We start from the raw sequence: 17,012 nt of genomic DNA on the forward strand, positions 1-17,012 counted from the left end.
ATTATGAAAATTACACTTTTAGAGCCTTTCCTTCAAGAAGAGAAGGGAAGAGAGTAAGTTACTCTTTGGAAACTAAATCACAATACTCAACCATAAGATTTTGCTGAAGTTTACCCCTTACCCTCCAGAAAGAAAACAAACAAACAAACAAAACCCCTATCTCAGCCTGAGGAAAATGCTAACTGTTAAATGATGTAAGATGAAGAGATCAAAATCTGATTAAAAATGCAACTGAAAGTAGTCCTGTATTTTGAACAACATAGTAACAGACAGTCCCACAGAAACAGACAGGAAGTGCCAGATAAAATTTGAAAAAAAGGAAAATTTGGCTTTGTATTCTATGTTTAATAACTTTGGTTTTTTAATTTGAACTTTCCAGTAGTATCTTACTCATTTCCTTTTCCTCCCCATTCTGCACTGAGTACTCATCTGTTCCTCTTCTATTTCACATTACAAATGCAATCATCAGTCCTCACACAGCACTTTAGACATGGTTTGCCTTTGCCAGGTTATTCCAAGCCTGTTAGCACTTTTCTAATCCATCACTATTTTGCCATTCACAGCATTTTTTTTCAGAGGGGGAATTTTGATTATAGTCTCTGGAGGAGACTGAAAAGATTGACTGGCTCTCTTACTTACAGTTTTATTAGTACATTTAGAGAATCACAATATGAGATGGGTGAAGCAAATCTGTTTGGGGAGGTTAAGATTTGCTTGCTTTTAGCATTCTGAAGGAGCAGCTCTCAGAGGTATTACAGCAAACCCTTTTACTGTTCTGGTCACGGACTTGCTTCAGATAGGAGAGCACATCTTGTTCCTGTGGTCAGAATTTTTCCTTTATGCAGTTCTCCTTAGTGCATTCCTCACTCTCTTTCTGAAGCCAAAAAAAGTATCCTGTTGTTGATGTAAGAAATAATGCCACAAGAGAAGTCAGCTGGTTTCGTGTCTGTGCTACTACGTGCTCTAGAACTGAGCTCTCAAAGTTCTCAGCCCAAGAGGGAGGAAAGCCTGCTGTGTCCTTCCATCAGGGTAGCTGTATTAACTGTTTGGTTAACTGTTCTGTGGGGAAAGACAGAGATGTTCCTTATAGCTGATTTTCTTTAGCTCTCCAGGTGACTGGAGCCTACCACCCAAAGCCAAAACTGATGAATACTAAAGGTAGTTGTCCTGTGCTTTGGCTGTCTACAGCCTTCCTTATTCCAGGTCCACATGGGTTTGCTCAGGCTGGCAGCTCCCTCTAGTCATGTTCAGGGCATCCATAGGATTTGCTGAAGCTACTGCACTGTACAGTGGAGTTGTCTGAGTAAAGTAGGTGCAAGCAAAGCTTGTACTGCAGCAGGGCTCATGAGGAGGGAGAGGAAAAAGTCCACACTGCCTTGCAGCCATAAGCTGTAGCCCAGGTTCAGAGGGTGCACAGAAAAGAGAACGAGGGGACAAGTAGTTGCTGGCAGTTGATGCTGTAAGAGAAGAATCCTTAAGGCTGCAGAAAGTGATGGCAGAAGCCATTAGGGAGCCTGTGGGAGGGACAAGTCCTGCATCCTACCTAAAGCTGGGGATGGGGAAAGGATGGGCACAGGGGAAAGACAAATCCTCCCATTCTGGCAGGCTTGAGATAGGTCTGCTGCTGTAACCAAACTCAGCAAGAGGGTCTACTCATATTGAGCATATATCCTTATGTGTTTCCCTTTCCAAACTTACCTCCAGGTCCAGCAGAGTTTCCAGTTGTTTTCTGGAGGGTTTATATTGACAGCAGATACAGGGGAAGCAGAAGCATCCAGTGCCAGGCTGGAAAGGAGAATGAGACAGACTCTGCATTCAGCTGCACCAGCTGCAAGTTGGTCCCCCTTGTAATGCTGAAATCTGTAGTAGAAGAATAATGAGAGGCTACCAGAATGAGAACACAGCAGGGAAGGCAAAGCAAGTGTGTATATTTATTCCTTCTCATTTTTCTGAATATTGATATAGTCTGACCCTGTGTCTTACACTGGAGACCCACTGCAATGAAGCTGTCACTGCAGAAGAGCCATGACCCTTCTCATGTGGAACAGGAAAAAATACAAAGGCTTCCTTGAAACTTTGATTTTCTGAGAATAAAGTGGCCTTTTAGAATAAAGGGTCTGGGCTGGAGTCGGAGACATTGTCATCACTAACAGCTACAAGGGGCCTGCTGGTTTGATACACAAATGGCATCTAAGCTGAGCTGCCTAAAGAAAGTGTCATAAGTTGTGGGGGTTGGTTAGTTTGATTTTGATTAACATTCAGAGGAATACATTCTTTTAAAGTGTGTCTCTCTGGTTCCCTGGTGGTTCTGTCCCTGTGCCAAGGGAGCAATTATTACCATGAAAAACTTCTGAACTAGCAAGACCAAACACAAGCCTTTTCCTTCCTCCCAGGAACAGAGGGAGGTGCTTGGATTAGCCATGCTTTTAGTCCCTTCCTTGACTGACAGGTACTACGGGAACCCCCTGATGCCAGCACACTGCTGAAACTCTTGCCCATGCCTGTGGTCTCTGAGTGGTAAACTCTACCTGTCACTTTGATGTTGCCCGTAGCCTTGGCAATGCTGTTTTCAATCACACAGGTGTAGGTGGTATTAGCAGTAATGTTGTACAGGAAGGAAACCACTTTCAGAGTGACGTTTTCAGCGTTCAGCTCATAGCTGGTGTTGGTAACATGACGTAGGGACTCCCCAGCATCACTGTGGGCTGTCCAGTGCACGGCAGGTCGCGGGAACCAGCGCGGTGCTTCGCACTGCAGCAGGTCCCCACTGCTGCTGTTCTCTACGTGGACATTGGGGATGCTGAAGGCTTTGGGAGGGAAAACAGGGAGAGAGTCAGAACAAGGCAAGTTTCAGGCATGAAAGACCCAACTGCCAGTCCCGGGTATTTCTAGTCTACTTGCTGCTTAGCATTGTAGTGCTGCACATGGCCGAACCAAAACCAGAGGCTCAGAGGTCTGTAGCAGGTTGTGCTACAGGAAGATGACTACAGGGGATCTAAAGACTCCTAGGACACAGCAGTCCAGCTTGGTAGGATCTGCTGAGGTCTTGGCACAGCTTTGGTGTCTTTAAGTCATTCTTCTTAAGAGTTATGATTTGTGTCATGGGCTCATAAACCATATCAAGAGCTTCTGGACACCTGAGCTCTTAGAGGGGACTGGGCTGAGGACCTGGCCAGCCTGAGACTGCCTGTGCCTGTCAAATGACCCATCTTCCTCAGGCAGGAACCACAGCTGACACAACTGCACCCAACTCTACGGAAGACTAGAGGCTAAAAGGAGGTACCTGCTGTTCTTGGTAGGGAAATGTCATGCCAAATATAATTACCATTATCAGAGACAGGGTTAAGATGACTCACTCTCTCCGCTCACTGAGAAGGGAACCCGTCCAACACTATGGCTTCATAGAGTCATAGAATTGTTTAGGTTGGAAGAGACATTTAAGAACATCAAGTCCTGTTAACCTATCACTGCCAGGTCCACCACTAAACCATGTTCCTAAGTGCCACAACTACATGACCTTTAAGTACCTCCAGGGATGGTAGGTGACTCCACCACTTCCCTGGGCAACCTGGTCCAGGGCCTGATAACCCTTTCCATGAAGAAATTTTTCTTAATATCCAATCTAAACCTCCCCTGGTGGAACTTGAGGATATTTCTTCTCATCCTGTCACTAGTTGCCTGGGAGAAAAGACCAACCCCTATGGAGCTACAACCTCCTTTCAGGTAGGTGCAGAGAGCAGTAAGGTCTCCCCTGAATCTCCAGTTCTCCAGGCTGAACACTCCCAGCTCCCTCAGCTGTTCCTCATAAGACTTGTGCTCCAGACCTTCACCGGTTTCATTGCCCTTATCTGGACACACTCCAGCACCTCAGTGTATTTCTTGTGTTGAGGGGCTCCAAAACTGAACACAGGATTTGAGGTGCAGCCTCAGCAGTGCCGAGTACAGGAGGGCAATCATTGTCCTGGTCCTGCTGGCCACACTATTGCTGATACAAACCAGGATGCCTTCTTGGTCACCTGGGCACACTTCTGGCTCACGTTCAGCCGCTCAACCGGCAACGCAAAGTTCTTTACTGGGCCACTTTCCTGCCACTCTTCTCCCAGCCTGGAGTGCTGCATGGGGTTGCTGTGCCCTAAGTGCAGGACCCAGCACCTCACCTTGTTGAATCTCATACCCTTGGCCCTGGTCCATTGATTCAGCCTGTCTTGGTCCCTCTATGATGTGATTCTCACGCTGAATGGGACTGCAGCCAAGAGAAGCTCCACCTGCAACTGCTGGGCTGAAGACAGACTAAGGTGTGGCCTGAGCTGCAGGATTTGCACCAACATTCATGGATTAAACAAAAGATTTAAATCCCATTATAAGCTCAGGTGTCTTTTAAAGCCAAGATTATCTCAAATAAAGACTTCGATAGCCTTTCTGTCTGTATATTCATCATATTTCCAATATATACATATATGAGGAGAAACAAGAGCTTTTTAGGAAAGCAGAGTTCACCACTTTCAACAGAAATAAAACCTATTGCAGCATTTCACATGTTCTTTCTAACGCATTTTCTCTGTGTATTACCTTAAACATCCAATCAAGCAACACAAAAGCCAGTCAGAGAAACACTAAGACCACCTACCTGTGCAGGATCACATTACCCCCTTTGTATAGTCAGTGTAACTCACCACTTTATCATCAGGAAGACACAGAGGTGACAGAAATGGGTGAAATGCTGCCAAGTTCAGTGTGTGCGTATTGCTTTGTGCCAACTGTGAACATGAGGGCCAAGCCTGGAGGGTTCAGAATAATTAAGCACCCACTAGTGAAAATTCTTCTGTGTCTATACATGTTTTGAGGCTGATTGATAACAAGGTGAAGAAGTAACTCTAGCAAATATGTCATACATCAGATAACGATGATATGGGCTGTTTGCTGCTTTGCTAGTAATTTTTAAAAACTGAAAACATTAGAAAAACAGAGAAAAATATGTAAATAGGCTACAATTTTTACTGTACAGCATTTCTGGCTGTAGAGAGAAAAAGCTATCATGTTATCTCTAATAAGTATAATATCTGGATCTTTATAAGATCAATTAGCTACTCCCATTTTTAGGGGTTATTTGTAGTCAGTTACATAGCTGGTAAACTACATGTGATAAATAGAAGAAAACAGCATTAAAGTAATAGTCTTTCCTGGAACAAGGATGTCAAAAGAGTGGGTAAGGCTATAAACACCTCTGTAAAAGCCAAAAATATACCCTGTTCCTACTCAGGGATGCAGGGTGTGATGGTGGCTGCTGAAGGAGCAGTGCTGCTCACACATCCTCTAACATCATCACAGCTACAGGTAGGTCCAACCGAGTCACACTAACATGTTTTGCAGCAGGATTTTCTTCCTTGTACCACTCACCTCCTGTCCTGTACTGCAGCACAGCTGCCCCACTCCCTCTGGCTGTGGTGATGGAGCACTGGTAGGTGCCAGCATCGGAGAGCTGCACATCCCTCAGCTCCAGGGAAGCATTGCCACCAATCACCTGGTCCGCAAACACTGCCGTGCGGCCCTGGAACAATGGATCTTGCTCTTGCAGGTGGTCTTTCCCACCTTTAAACTCGTGAACCAGCCCAGCTACTCCCTCCTTGGCCCACTGGATCACTATGCTGCCCATCCGGATGTCAGGCTCAAAAGTGCAGCCCAGGATGCTATGCTGGCCAATGTTCCCTGGAGATGTCAGGGCTGTCACGCTGATGGACTGTTTTCCTGCAAGGGAAAGCAAGGAGGCATGGGAACAGTGAGGCAGTGAGCGTGGAGAAAGGCCAGGCTGCCCTGTGGCTGTTGTGTACCAGTCTCAAGGCTGAACTGGCACATGGCAAGGACACCAGTAGCAGCTACAAGTGCTGCTAGCAGAGGTCAACTCCCATGGTTTGTACACCAAGATAAAGCACAGAAGTGTTTCTCTAGCGGGCAGCATGCTTCAAGAACTAGCTGCTTTTACTTATTTGAGAAGAATTTGCATGGTATTTTCTTACTTACTTACATGTATCTGGGATTTTTTCTCTTTGCAGCTGCCAGAAGAGCGCGATTTTTATGTCATGTCTTAGTCACGACCACTCTTTAAGCAATATAAATGTGTTTGCAAGGCATAATGCTGTCAGAGAAAAAAGAGCCTGCTCTTTTCCCCTTGCTGGAATCCAAACTGTTTTCTTTCATTTAAGAAAACTCATTATTTCCCCTCAAGTCAAACCCTAAACTGCAGCTTTCACAATTTACTCCTACTCAGAGCCAGGGCCTCTTTCCCATGCAGCTCTTCCCTACTCATCCTCACACAGCACACTGCAAGGAGGCTCATTTTGGACAACACCAAAGCAACACATTTTGCATCATCTCTGAGGCAATTGGACATCTCTGCTGTCCAATTTCATAGTAAATACCATCATCTCATCCTACATGGGAGAAGGAGCACAGTATGTGCAGGGCTTTCTGCATGTGTAGGCTCAGGGCTCCACGCCCAAGGAAATTCCATCTAACACACCACTACACCTCCAGCAGCACAGGCTGCACTACACTTATCTAGCCTTCATTAAAGTGTGGTAGGTGACACTTCCACACATGATCACACCTCAGCCCATGCATGGGATGAACACTCGGAGGTAGAGGCAGGACAGGAGAATATCACCCCACCCCAGTAGCAGCAAGAAACCTAAGCAGTCACATACCTGAGACTCCAAAACCAATTATCAGGGCAATCACTGCAGCCAGGATGATAATGACTGTAGTCATGCTATTAGGGGAAAAAAGAAAGGACAACATTATCACACAACCCACCTCCTTCACACCCTGTGCCTGTGGTGCCCCTCTGCAGAGCTGCCGGCAGGAAGGAGGTTGAGGTGGGGAAACCACAGACCTAGAGCAAGGTGGACCAGTGAAGCACATGTCATGGTAGTGTTGAACATTCAGTTGAACACTTATCACAAAAGATGGGGGAAAATGCAGCAGGAGAGCCAGGCTTTGCCTCTGAGAGCAGGCTCCAGTGCAGGATGCTCCTCTCTGCATCCCCTGGTGCATAAGCAAGTCAGGAAGTCCCTGCTGGCACTTGCAAGGGACCAGTACCCCAGGGAAGTGAGCAGAGCAGACAGGAGGCACCAGATACAATCCAGGGAGTGTGCAAGAGGGGATTGGAAACAGGGCCAGTTTACTGAGCTGGTCAGATTTGGGGTTCTCCAAATGAATGGATAATGGGCTGTTGAATGAGAGACTGAGGAGGAGAGGACCACTTGTCAAGCCACACAGGCAGAGCAGCTTGCCAGAGGAGGTGACAGGCAGCATATCATGGAGCAGCACAGCTCAAGCCTTGCCAAACACAACCTGTCTCCAGCACAGTCCCAGCTTGGACAGACCCATAAGCATGGCCAAGTGCAGGCTCCCATTGCAGCCAGTGGAGCTGTCATATGTGGTTATGGATACGTTTTCATGTGGACTGGTGGGTTATGGCAGCAACCTCAGCTCCCTACCGGAGCAAGCCTTGAAACAGCTCTCCACAAAACCCACAGGCACATCCTGGGGCAAACAGCTCGTGTGCTCATGCCCAACAGTCTCACAGGAGTGCTGGGCTTAGCCTTGCTCAAGATTGTCAGAGGAGAAGCCTAGAGAGCTGCAGGAGGTCCTCACAAGATGCTTTACCCCATTCTCAAGCCTGGCAGGGCAGTGGAGGGAGCTGTGCTGCAGGAGGCATGGACACCAACACCATCATCCAGGGCTGCCAGCCCAGGGCTTGTTTTGCCCTGTTGTACACAGAAACTCTTGAGCTGCTGCTTCCTATCTCATTCTCAGACAGAATCAGGCTGTGAGAGGTCATGGCCTTTCTGCCTACACAAAAACAGCTGCTCTGCTTCAGCAGCATTTGCTGGCTTGCAGCACTCTCTTTCCCAACCCACGGGGCAGCCACTAGCAGGAGAGCCCATCGGTGTCCATGCGGCCACAAACTCTTCCCACCATTAATGTGTGTCTGAGTCAGTTACTTGCACAATCACTCCTTCATTGCTGCAGATGCCACGATCACAGGGCTGATATGGAGCTCTAGGGAATTGTACAATATGAACACACCTCTGCTCCAGGGAGCAGCAGGGAAAGGAGATAGCGAAGATGAGTTCAAAGAGGGGATGGAGAGGAAGGCAGACATGGCAGAAGAGTTGCTTTCCTACCCCTGTCTCCCTTCCATCCTCATTCTTAAAGACAGTGGAAAGTTGTCCGAGGAAGCGCTGCCTGCACATGTGCAGGAGAAGGGATCAGAACTGTGTATTTCACCACAAATATGCAGTAAGTCCATGTAGGAGTTCATACAAGTCCATATATACATACACAACTGCACCAAGCCCTGCCTAGATGCTCTCAGAGATGGGGGAGGTGTCACATGTTTATCTTCCTCCCCATTCTCACTTATGACCAGGGTGGGCATCAGTTCTTCACCTACTCCTTCCTGGTGCCCTGCAGCTGTGGTTACAGCTGACCCTGTCAGGGAGGAAAGCAGTGGATATCCTGCCATGGGCATTGGGCAGCTAGGGACCCATCACCAGCCACTGCTTACCCTGGGGGCCTGCAGGATGGGGACTTTGTTGGCTCATGTGGATCCCAAGGTGTGACAGCTCCCAGCAAAGACTTGCCATATCCCATGGGGCTCAACCCCAAGTCACTCGAGGTCTCAGCCAGGCTCATCGTGGGAGAATCTGTGCTTTCCTATTCTGGGGAAGATACCAAGCATCTCATGTATGCGGAATAACATCGATCTCCCTGAGGAGCAACACCAATTTCTACTCTGGGAGCTGATCCCAGAGTGAGATAGTTGCTATAAACTCAGCCAAAGTTGCCATGACCAGCCTCAGCTCTCACTCCTGGGAAACATGAAGCAAGCAGCAACCACATTGTGCTGTCACATAGCAGTTGTGACTCACCTTCAACCCTGTATCTTCCCAAGGACAGACAGGGAAGGTGTTGCAGGGAGCTGAGGGTTGCTGCCACTGGGTTACAGGGGATTTCATCAGTAAATGCTGGGGGGTATGGCAAAGGAGAAGCAGGCAGGATGTCCTCCTGTGCAGTCCAAGAACACTTCAGGTGCCATCACACTTGTCTCCAGTCCTCGAAAGGACCCTCTGGCCAGAACACCACCTCCACCCTAGCACTCTTCTGGGTAAAACTCACCTTCAGCTCGCTCAGGCAAACTCAAACCAGCACAACCAAGCTAGCAACAATGCTTTTGTCCCATGCTGGTGCCACCTGCCCCCCTAGCTGCAAAACCTTGCTAGCTTTGCATCCAGAGAGGTGCTTCCCACCCCTGGTTCAAGGCTGCAGCAGGTCTGATGGAAAAATCTGCTGTTTTGTTACAGGGGGAATAGCAATTTTGAGCACACTGATGCCACTGCCCACTTCAACACACCTTGCTAGGGACAGGGAGAAATGAGGTCCTTTGGAGTTTTCTCTGCAGAAACTGCAAGATCCTGGAATCACAAAAATATTCACAGGCCTAAAAATATTTGCCTGTGAGCCCACTGTGTGTAATGTGGAGATGTGGAGTGCAGAGTGAGCACAGGGAAGCTGACATCCCAGCCACATGCTGATGGTAGCTGTGTTTTGCAACACTCTAGTCCAGCAGTTCAAGCAAAAAGCAATTTTCTGTGCATGAGCACACTCCAACCCCCCCACCCCCCTGTTTCAAAGGCATGGAAATACACTGATGCAGACAGCTGGGACTGCACAAGTCGGAGCCCTGACACCACCCTCAGTTCCCAGCACCACTTTGGCAGCCTGTGGGATGCTGCTCTGTGCATCCAACCCTCTTTTCTGTGCCTGTTCCTGATCAGCCAAATTTGGAATCAAATTGGAATGACATTTGGCACCAAATTCATTCATTTTGTGCTGGAATGCTACCAAGCACAGCCTGGGAACAGGGAGAGGCTTGCAGCCTGGCTGTGACAGGCAGCAGAGTCTTAATCCTCCAGATTTCTAGTTCCACTTGGAGTAAGCTTTCCCTCAGGAATAGGCTTAGAGCGTCAAAAAAAAATGGAAGATTAAGAGATTGAAGCTCCCCTGCCTTCCTCCTTATATCAAAGCTTACTGTAGAAAAGAAATAGCATGGCAGGGGAAACCTGAAAGGACACATTTTCCATTCCAATATGCAGCTAATCATTACAGAGCTCAACTTTTTTCAGCACTTAAGTTTTATTTTTTTTAGCGGGGTGGGGATTTTTTTTTGGTTTTGATTTTTCCTGAAACCAATAGATATCTCCCACTGCTTCTCTGAAACTTCTTGGAAAATTCACCCATCTCTCTGGTCTATTTCTGTATTTCAAGATTGCTCTGAAGAGTGTTCCCGAAGAAGCTTGTTTCTCTCAGTAACCTTCTGCAGCCTGGGGCAGGCAGAGGTGCTGGCTCTTGAGCATAACAAAGCTGGTTATTGTGTGCATTCCAGATGCATGAGGAATATGATGCCCAGTGAATATTTACACCATGTGACATTGTGTCTACTAGTGGCCTCACTCTCATCAGTGAAAAGGTGCAGACAATACAACTATTTAGTTCTTCCTTGACGCTCCATATGAAAAAGCTCATGCGAGAAAGGTCTCATCTGTTCACGTGTCCTTCTCACTGCTGTTTAGCTCAGGTAGGACAGGTACTTGTAACAGCTGAAACTTTTTTCACAGAATAAATGCAAGCAGGGTTGTCTCACACACCTCACTGGAGCCCCTGTCTCCATCCAGCCTGGGAAGTCCATACCTGGGATGAAAAGGCACAGCTTGTTGGTGGCTCTGTTCAAACAGTGAGGTTTAGCTACAAAAGCTCATGTTCATTGGAGGCTGAAACAAGTTTGCCATTTTACCCATGTGGTGGGGGTTATTTTCAACAGGAGATGAGGACACGGAGTATATATTTTTATGACATCACCACAATATTTTCTTTTTCTCTAGTTCACCAGGACTCGGTCAATAGCTCCACAGGCAACAGGCTCATTGAAACGAGAGACACAAACCAGTTTGAACATCTTCCCAGCTCTTACTCCTGACCCACACTGCAAGGAAACCTACAGAGGACTGTCTCTTTCTCCCCACAGCACACTGATGTGATGGAAACATAAGCAACTGTCGGAGGACCAGCAGAAGGAATGAGGCGCCTTCCTCAAGACACTGATACCCCAACCTACAACAACCTTTCTTGAGGCATTGCTACCCCCACCTACCACAACATTCCATCCTGAGGCTGCAAATTCTAGCAAATGCAGTTTCTAGGACATGCATCTCCATCCTGGCTACAGCTGATGACCTGCACACAGGTGTCTGATAGATACATGGCCTTACAGATTACATAATAGAAGCTGTACTGGTATTTAAATAGCTTGAGTGAGTGCAGTAGTCAAGATGCAAAGAACTGCTGTCTTGAAAGCTCCTGGCAACAGGGTGATACATCCCAAGAATCTGGAAAAAGCAATTCCCTCCCTCCCTTTGGAAGCAAAGCAGGTGCAGACAGTGCCATACCTCCAGAAAATGACCTGGCCTTGGGACGCCATGGTCACAGCGTCTGTGAAGACAAGCCAAACTCCAGGTGCCCAAAGGTCCCACACTTGTCAGCACAGCCCCTGTCCTTTGCATGATGTATTCTCCTGAGCTGTCCTGCTTAAATAACTGAACTCAGCTAAGGAGTGGTGAGCCCAAGCACTGAACTCTCAGGAATGAGGAAGCAGTGATCACCTTGGACTCCCCTCACCAGGACAGTCAAAAGAAGGGAAGCCTGGTTAGACACTGGGGCAACAGAAGATACCTCCTACACCATTCATATAAGAAACATCTGATTTAAGACAAAAAGTAGAACAGCTCATGGTTTGGTAGTCAGCTAAGCCTGGGCTCAGAGTGCAGAAGCCTCCCATATAGATCCACAGCTTACCTATCACTGATGGGTTGTGCCATATCCAGGACCAGCTCAGGTCTCCTTACTAAAGTCTCCAACCATGCTCTTGGCACTGGGCAGAGGTCCTACCTGTGGATCCCCTTCCTTGTCCCATTTACAATGTACATCTTCCCCTGCCTTTCTGTGCTGTGCCACGAGGCTCCTCCAGGCTCATCAGTGCTGCCAGAGCCACACAGGTTTGGCAGTGGCCCCTTTTCTGACTGCTATTTAATTCCACTGAACAGGTAAAGCTGCTTCTCCTGCTTGAGGACAGCTCCTGCTGCTCTTGGGTCTGACATTATGCTGCACATCAGAGCATGTAAAGGAAAGAAACTGGCACCTGCAAGACCCTGCAAGCCTTTCCCTCTGGGTTTGGTCTCACTCGAGCTGGGAACAGGATGGCTCTTGGGCATAAAAAGTTGAGAAGGGCAGAGAGATGGAGAAAGAGCAGAAAAGAGAAGGCAGCTTGCACAACCTTGCTCAGTTTCCCAAAGGCAACCTGTGTATCCTGTCATCTAAGTCTGCACTGTGTTCCAGGGAGGCTGGAAATAGGGAGATTTTTGACAGTCCATAGCTATCTCCAGCAAGTTTGGATGGTTAGTGGGAGTGAACAGCTTTCCCATGCAGAGCTAAGGATGCCCAGAGGAGATGGGAACAATCCAGCATGCAAAAAAATAATCCCCGAATTACTTTCTCTGCGACAACTTGAGGTTAAAATCAAGAGAAATCTATACTGGTCAGTGATGATCATCCAGAAAAAAAAATCTGATTTGTTTTGCAGTATTCTATACTGATTACTAAACCTCTCATAATTTAGCAAAACAGTATGAGAAGCCAAGAATAGCTCTAGGCCATAGTGGCCTGGTGGGAAATGTACATTAAGAAATTGCCTGCTGCCCTCAGTGACACCTGATTACTGCCTGCAATGACACCAGATTTATGGCTGCCCACAGTGCAGTGCACAGACAAGGTGTCCCTGTTCAGCACCAGTATAACTCCAGGCCATAGCTGCAGCACACCTCACAGCACAGTCAACCATCTGGTTACATCCACATTGGAAAAACACATCTAATTCTCAGGCACAGGCAGCCCAGGCAGGACGAGGGCAAGTCCCATTCACCAGGGCAACACCACAATAATTTCTGAGCAGCACCCATGGTGGAGCCTACTCCTCTCCATATAGCACAAAAAAAACCCCAAGAGGTATATTTCCAAAAGAAACAAAGGATCTGTGACCACGTGATCTTCCCAGTTCTTGCCACTTTTGATTTTATTAGCACAATCCAACCAAATATGACAGCAGGATCTGGTCCTATATGGTCTGTTAAAGTTGGTGAACACCTGGGGAAGAGACACATCAGCTGCCTTTGCTGTAGAGAAGGCAACAGCAGCTATAATGTCCTACCAGCTTTGTTGGGCACAGCAGCTGGTACCCTATATCTGGCCTCAGCATGAGGGAACAGTAGGGGCAGGAAGGAAGGAAGGTGGGTCAGGACCCAAGAAGATGCTCAGTGGTCTGGAGAAGGCATGAGCACAAGGATCCTACCACCTTTGTTGGGCACAGCAGCTGGTACCCTATATCTGGCCTCAGCATGAGGGAACAGTAGGGGCAGGAAGGAAGGAAGGTGGGTCAGGACCCAAGAAGATGCTCAGTGGTCTGGAGAAGGCATGAGCACAAGGATCCGACTGCACTTGCTCTACCCTTCATGAAACAGCTCGTTTCTTTCTTCACGAACAATGATTCTGTCAGAAGAGTTCCTCCACTTACAGAAAGTTCACACCTTGTTTTGGTGTCACTGGAATGCTGCAGCAGCTATCTGTGAAGGAGGAGAACCAGGAGAAGATGGAGATGTGGTACACTGACTAGCAGCCAAGTTTGACAGAGCATTCAAAAGAGGTGAAGGCAGCCAGCAGGCTGAAAGAGATGAAAGCTATTCGTGGGATTTGGCCAAAAATATTGGACATCTTCCCAGTCGTGTGATCCCATATCTCTATCAATGATGACAAGAGGTGCTTGAGAACAAGCCATCATATCTCAAAACAGGGAAGTGATGAGCCACCCTTGGCTGCAAATGCACAAAGTCCTCTACACTGCTGGTGAGCCACTACCAGGATCTGTCCTGACAGGACTCTCCAGACAGTCAGCATGAATCATCTCATGCTATGGGAAGGCCAAGAAGGTTATCTGAGCCAGATTCTGCTCTGCTCCTGTGATCTTCTGGGACAAACTAGACACTCGTGCACAGAGCTATAAGTGCAGCCATGTCACCGGTGCAGTTTTCCTCTCTGAGAAGGGAGAGATGTAAGTACAGCCATGTCACTGGTGCAGTTTTCCTCTCTGAGAAGGGAGAGATCCCCTAGCATGATACCTGACTCTGGAGGTACCCTACATGGAGTCTTTCAGCCTGCAGGCATCATTCCAGGTTTTCCACTGCCTCTTATTCTTGCTGATCTTTCAGCTACGCTCTGTTTTCCCTCTTGAGGGAGTAAATCCTCTTTCTCTTGTCTCCTAAAGCCTCTCCTCATGTTCATCCATATTTTTCCAAGATTTTGGAGACACGAAATTTAATCAACAAGAGCTTTTGTCCCGGGATAAGTGTCAATATCTACTAGCACAGTTCTGTCAGCACTGCCTGATAACAAATATCTTTGTTATCTCAAGGACTGGCTGGTCAGAAATAACATCACGAGCCAAGCAGACTAACTACACCTCCTAATCCCCCACCTGCCCCTGGCTGTTTACCAGCAGAGCACTGGAAGCCTGTCTTGGAAACTGCTGTTGGGGTCCAATGTCAGACTCCAGCAGATCAGTAGCATATATTTATTTGCAAAGCATTCTGAGTAATGAAGACTGAGGGCAAAGACTGCTTGCAAATAATGGGAAGACACTCACAGCTAACCCCCCCAGAGTGACTGAGGTCATTAAATGCCCTTTCTGAACACGATTCTTCAAGGTCTCTTCATGCACAGCACTCTTTGCCCAGACACACAGCGGTAGTTGGGACTGACTGAGCCTTCAAGTCTAACAAAAGGAGAAATTCAATACCAGGGTCTGACCCTGGCAGGATTAGTGCCCCACGCTGTCTGAAAACTGCTCTTCCCATGCTATATGCAGAGCTCAGCCCAAGCTGACTTCAAGTCTTTGAAGGGTTCATCATTGGTGCAAAACTCACAAACAACTTCTGGAAAATGTCAGCGACAGGGTGTGTAAGGGATGCCTAACACAAAGAGAAAACACACTCTCTCTGTCTGAGAGGACAGAGATGTTTCTAGACAGAAATGATGTGCCTAGAAGGTAGTGCTGTCCTTATGTGTTCCCTCTGCAATACAGCATGGAAACTGAGAAAAAGCAACACACCTGTGGAGAGTGAGGGGCAAGAAAAAGAAAGACACAGAAAATGAGACATTTCAGTTTATACCACATTCTGTACTGAGCACTGACTCTGCACAGCAAGGTTGAGAACGAGTTACTGTTTGCTCCATGAAAGTTTAACTCAAATTAAACTTTCACTTTGAAATTTCAGAGTCAGCAACTTAGAGGCTTAAATTGCCTAACTTGGAGATTTAAACTGCCTAACCTTCCACTGTTTGTTTGACAGCCCTTTCTGGATGATTAATGGAAAGCTATAAACAGCATTTGCATAAGGATATCTATCTCCTTTGCTGGGAAGAAGAAGTTCCAAAACTGGCTTTGCAAGAGGAACAAACCACAAATGAGAGTCTTCTAAGGCCGAGCAAGCAAACAGACACCACCAGTTTCTACTATTTACAAGGCAGCTATCATAATCCAGAGAGCAAGAACCAGTCCTTGCTGTTGACACAGGAGCAACATTCCTCTCTCCAGGTGACTAGAAGTCAGACTTTTGTCCCCAGCTTCTGAGGCAGTATTAGGAGCCCCTAGCAACACACACCTACTGACAAGGTTACCCCCAGGTCAATCATACTCCAAGTCTCAATTTTTGGTAAGGAAGGTATCCAGGGTGTCTGCTTCACCAGGCAAGCAGCAGGTTAGCAATTGCCCTTCCAGGAGAGTGCCTCCTCTTTCTCATCACAGAAAGTGACGGAAATTCATGGGAAATTGCTATTTTCCCAACTATAGGTTGGTAGTGCATGTAGAAGCCCAGGAGATACATGCCCCTTCTCCTATGGAAACCAGGACAAGCTCTCCTTCTAGAAAGAGCCTTGCCAAGACTGCACAACCCAAATCCAGGAGTTTTGCTGTATTCCATCTCCTTAAGCTGCTTTTGTCTCGTTGCCCAATTACAGGACAGACATCTGCAAACTTGCACCCATGGCTCCTGCTAATGCTCAAACTGTCCCCAAATCTTCCCTTGATGAGCTGGGTACTCTCCTGGCTCCTGCATCACCTGCAGCAGTGTTACGTCCCACATCATCTCCATGGAGAACACACAGACCAGGTGAATGATAGTCTAATTCCTGTTCCCATCAGTGCCATGGATTTTTCTTAGATTTTCTTCAGATACAGTACTAACCTGCCTTGCCTTTGCAGGGAGGGTATAATGAGACAACAGCTTACCAGAGAAAGTATAAGAGTTGCAAATGCAAGAGCAGCTCCCAGAAACACCACTGTGCTACATGCACACATCCCAGGCACGAATCCAGACATATATCTAACAGGGTGGCAGAAGCCATATTCAGGCTGCCAAGCCTTTCCAAGTCATTACCACAAACCCTTTGGAATGTGCCCCAATGAGCAGCTTTGGCCTCTTCAAGAAGGACAGCAGAGGCTGTTGATCCTGCAGAATGGGACACATCTTGACCCTCTTCTGGGGTAACTGCACAGACTGAGTTTCCCCTTAAAACATGAGCCCATGGGCCACAAGTCCTCAGGATTGTAGGCAGCAGAACAATTCTCGGAATTTGCTACTGTTTGAGCACAAAATAACTTTGCACACACACCCCTGGGTGTAACATAAGGTACAATTTTATTTTCCCTTGTCCCCCTTTCTCAGCTCATACGCATCATGATGTTTTCTGGCAGTGAGGCTCTGCAGTGATGGCAGGGATCCTCGTGGTTTGTGCTGGTGCAGCAGCCAGCAGCAGTGCCCTGGGCTTGCAGGAGCTCACCTGGCTGC

General features: G+C 47.4%; 1 protein-coding gene across 1 annotated transcript; it reads right to left on the bottom strand.

The window, feature by feature from the left end:
• Positions 1-58: 58 nt before the first annotated feature.
• VTCN1 (V-set domain containing T cell activation inhibitor 1) lies at positions 59-11,539 on the bottom strand. The gene is made up of 6 exons (XM_009081230.1): positions 11,508-11,539; positions 6,702-6,766; positions 5,398-5,745; positions 2,479-2,807; positions 1,855-1,884; positions 59-160 (listed from the first exon to the last, which is right to left on the bottom strand). Exons 1-6 carry the CDS (start codon positions 11,537-11,539, stop codon positions 59-61), a joined length of 906 nt encoding a protein of 301 aa, XP_009079478.1.
• Between the last annotated feature and the right edge of the window lie 5,473 nt (positions 11,540-17,012).

The sequence above is a fragment of the Acanthisitta chloris genome, unplaced genomic scaffold (assembly GCF_000695815.1).
Source record: "Acanthisitta chloris isolate BGI_N310 unplaced genomic scaffold, ASM69581v1 scaffold21608, whole genome shotgun sequence".
Lineage (NCBI taxonomy): Eukaryota > Metazoa > Chordata > Aves > Passeriformes > Acanthisittidae > Acanthisitta > Acanthisitta chloris.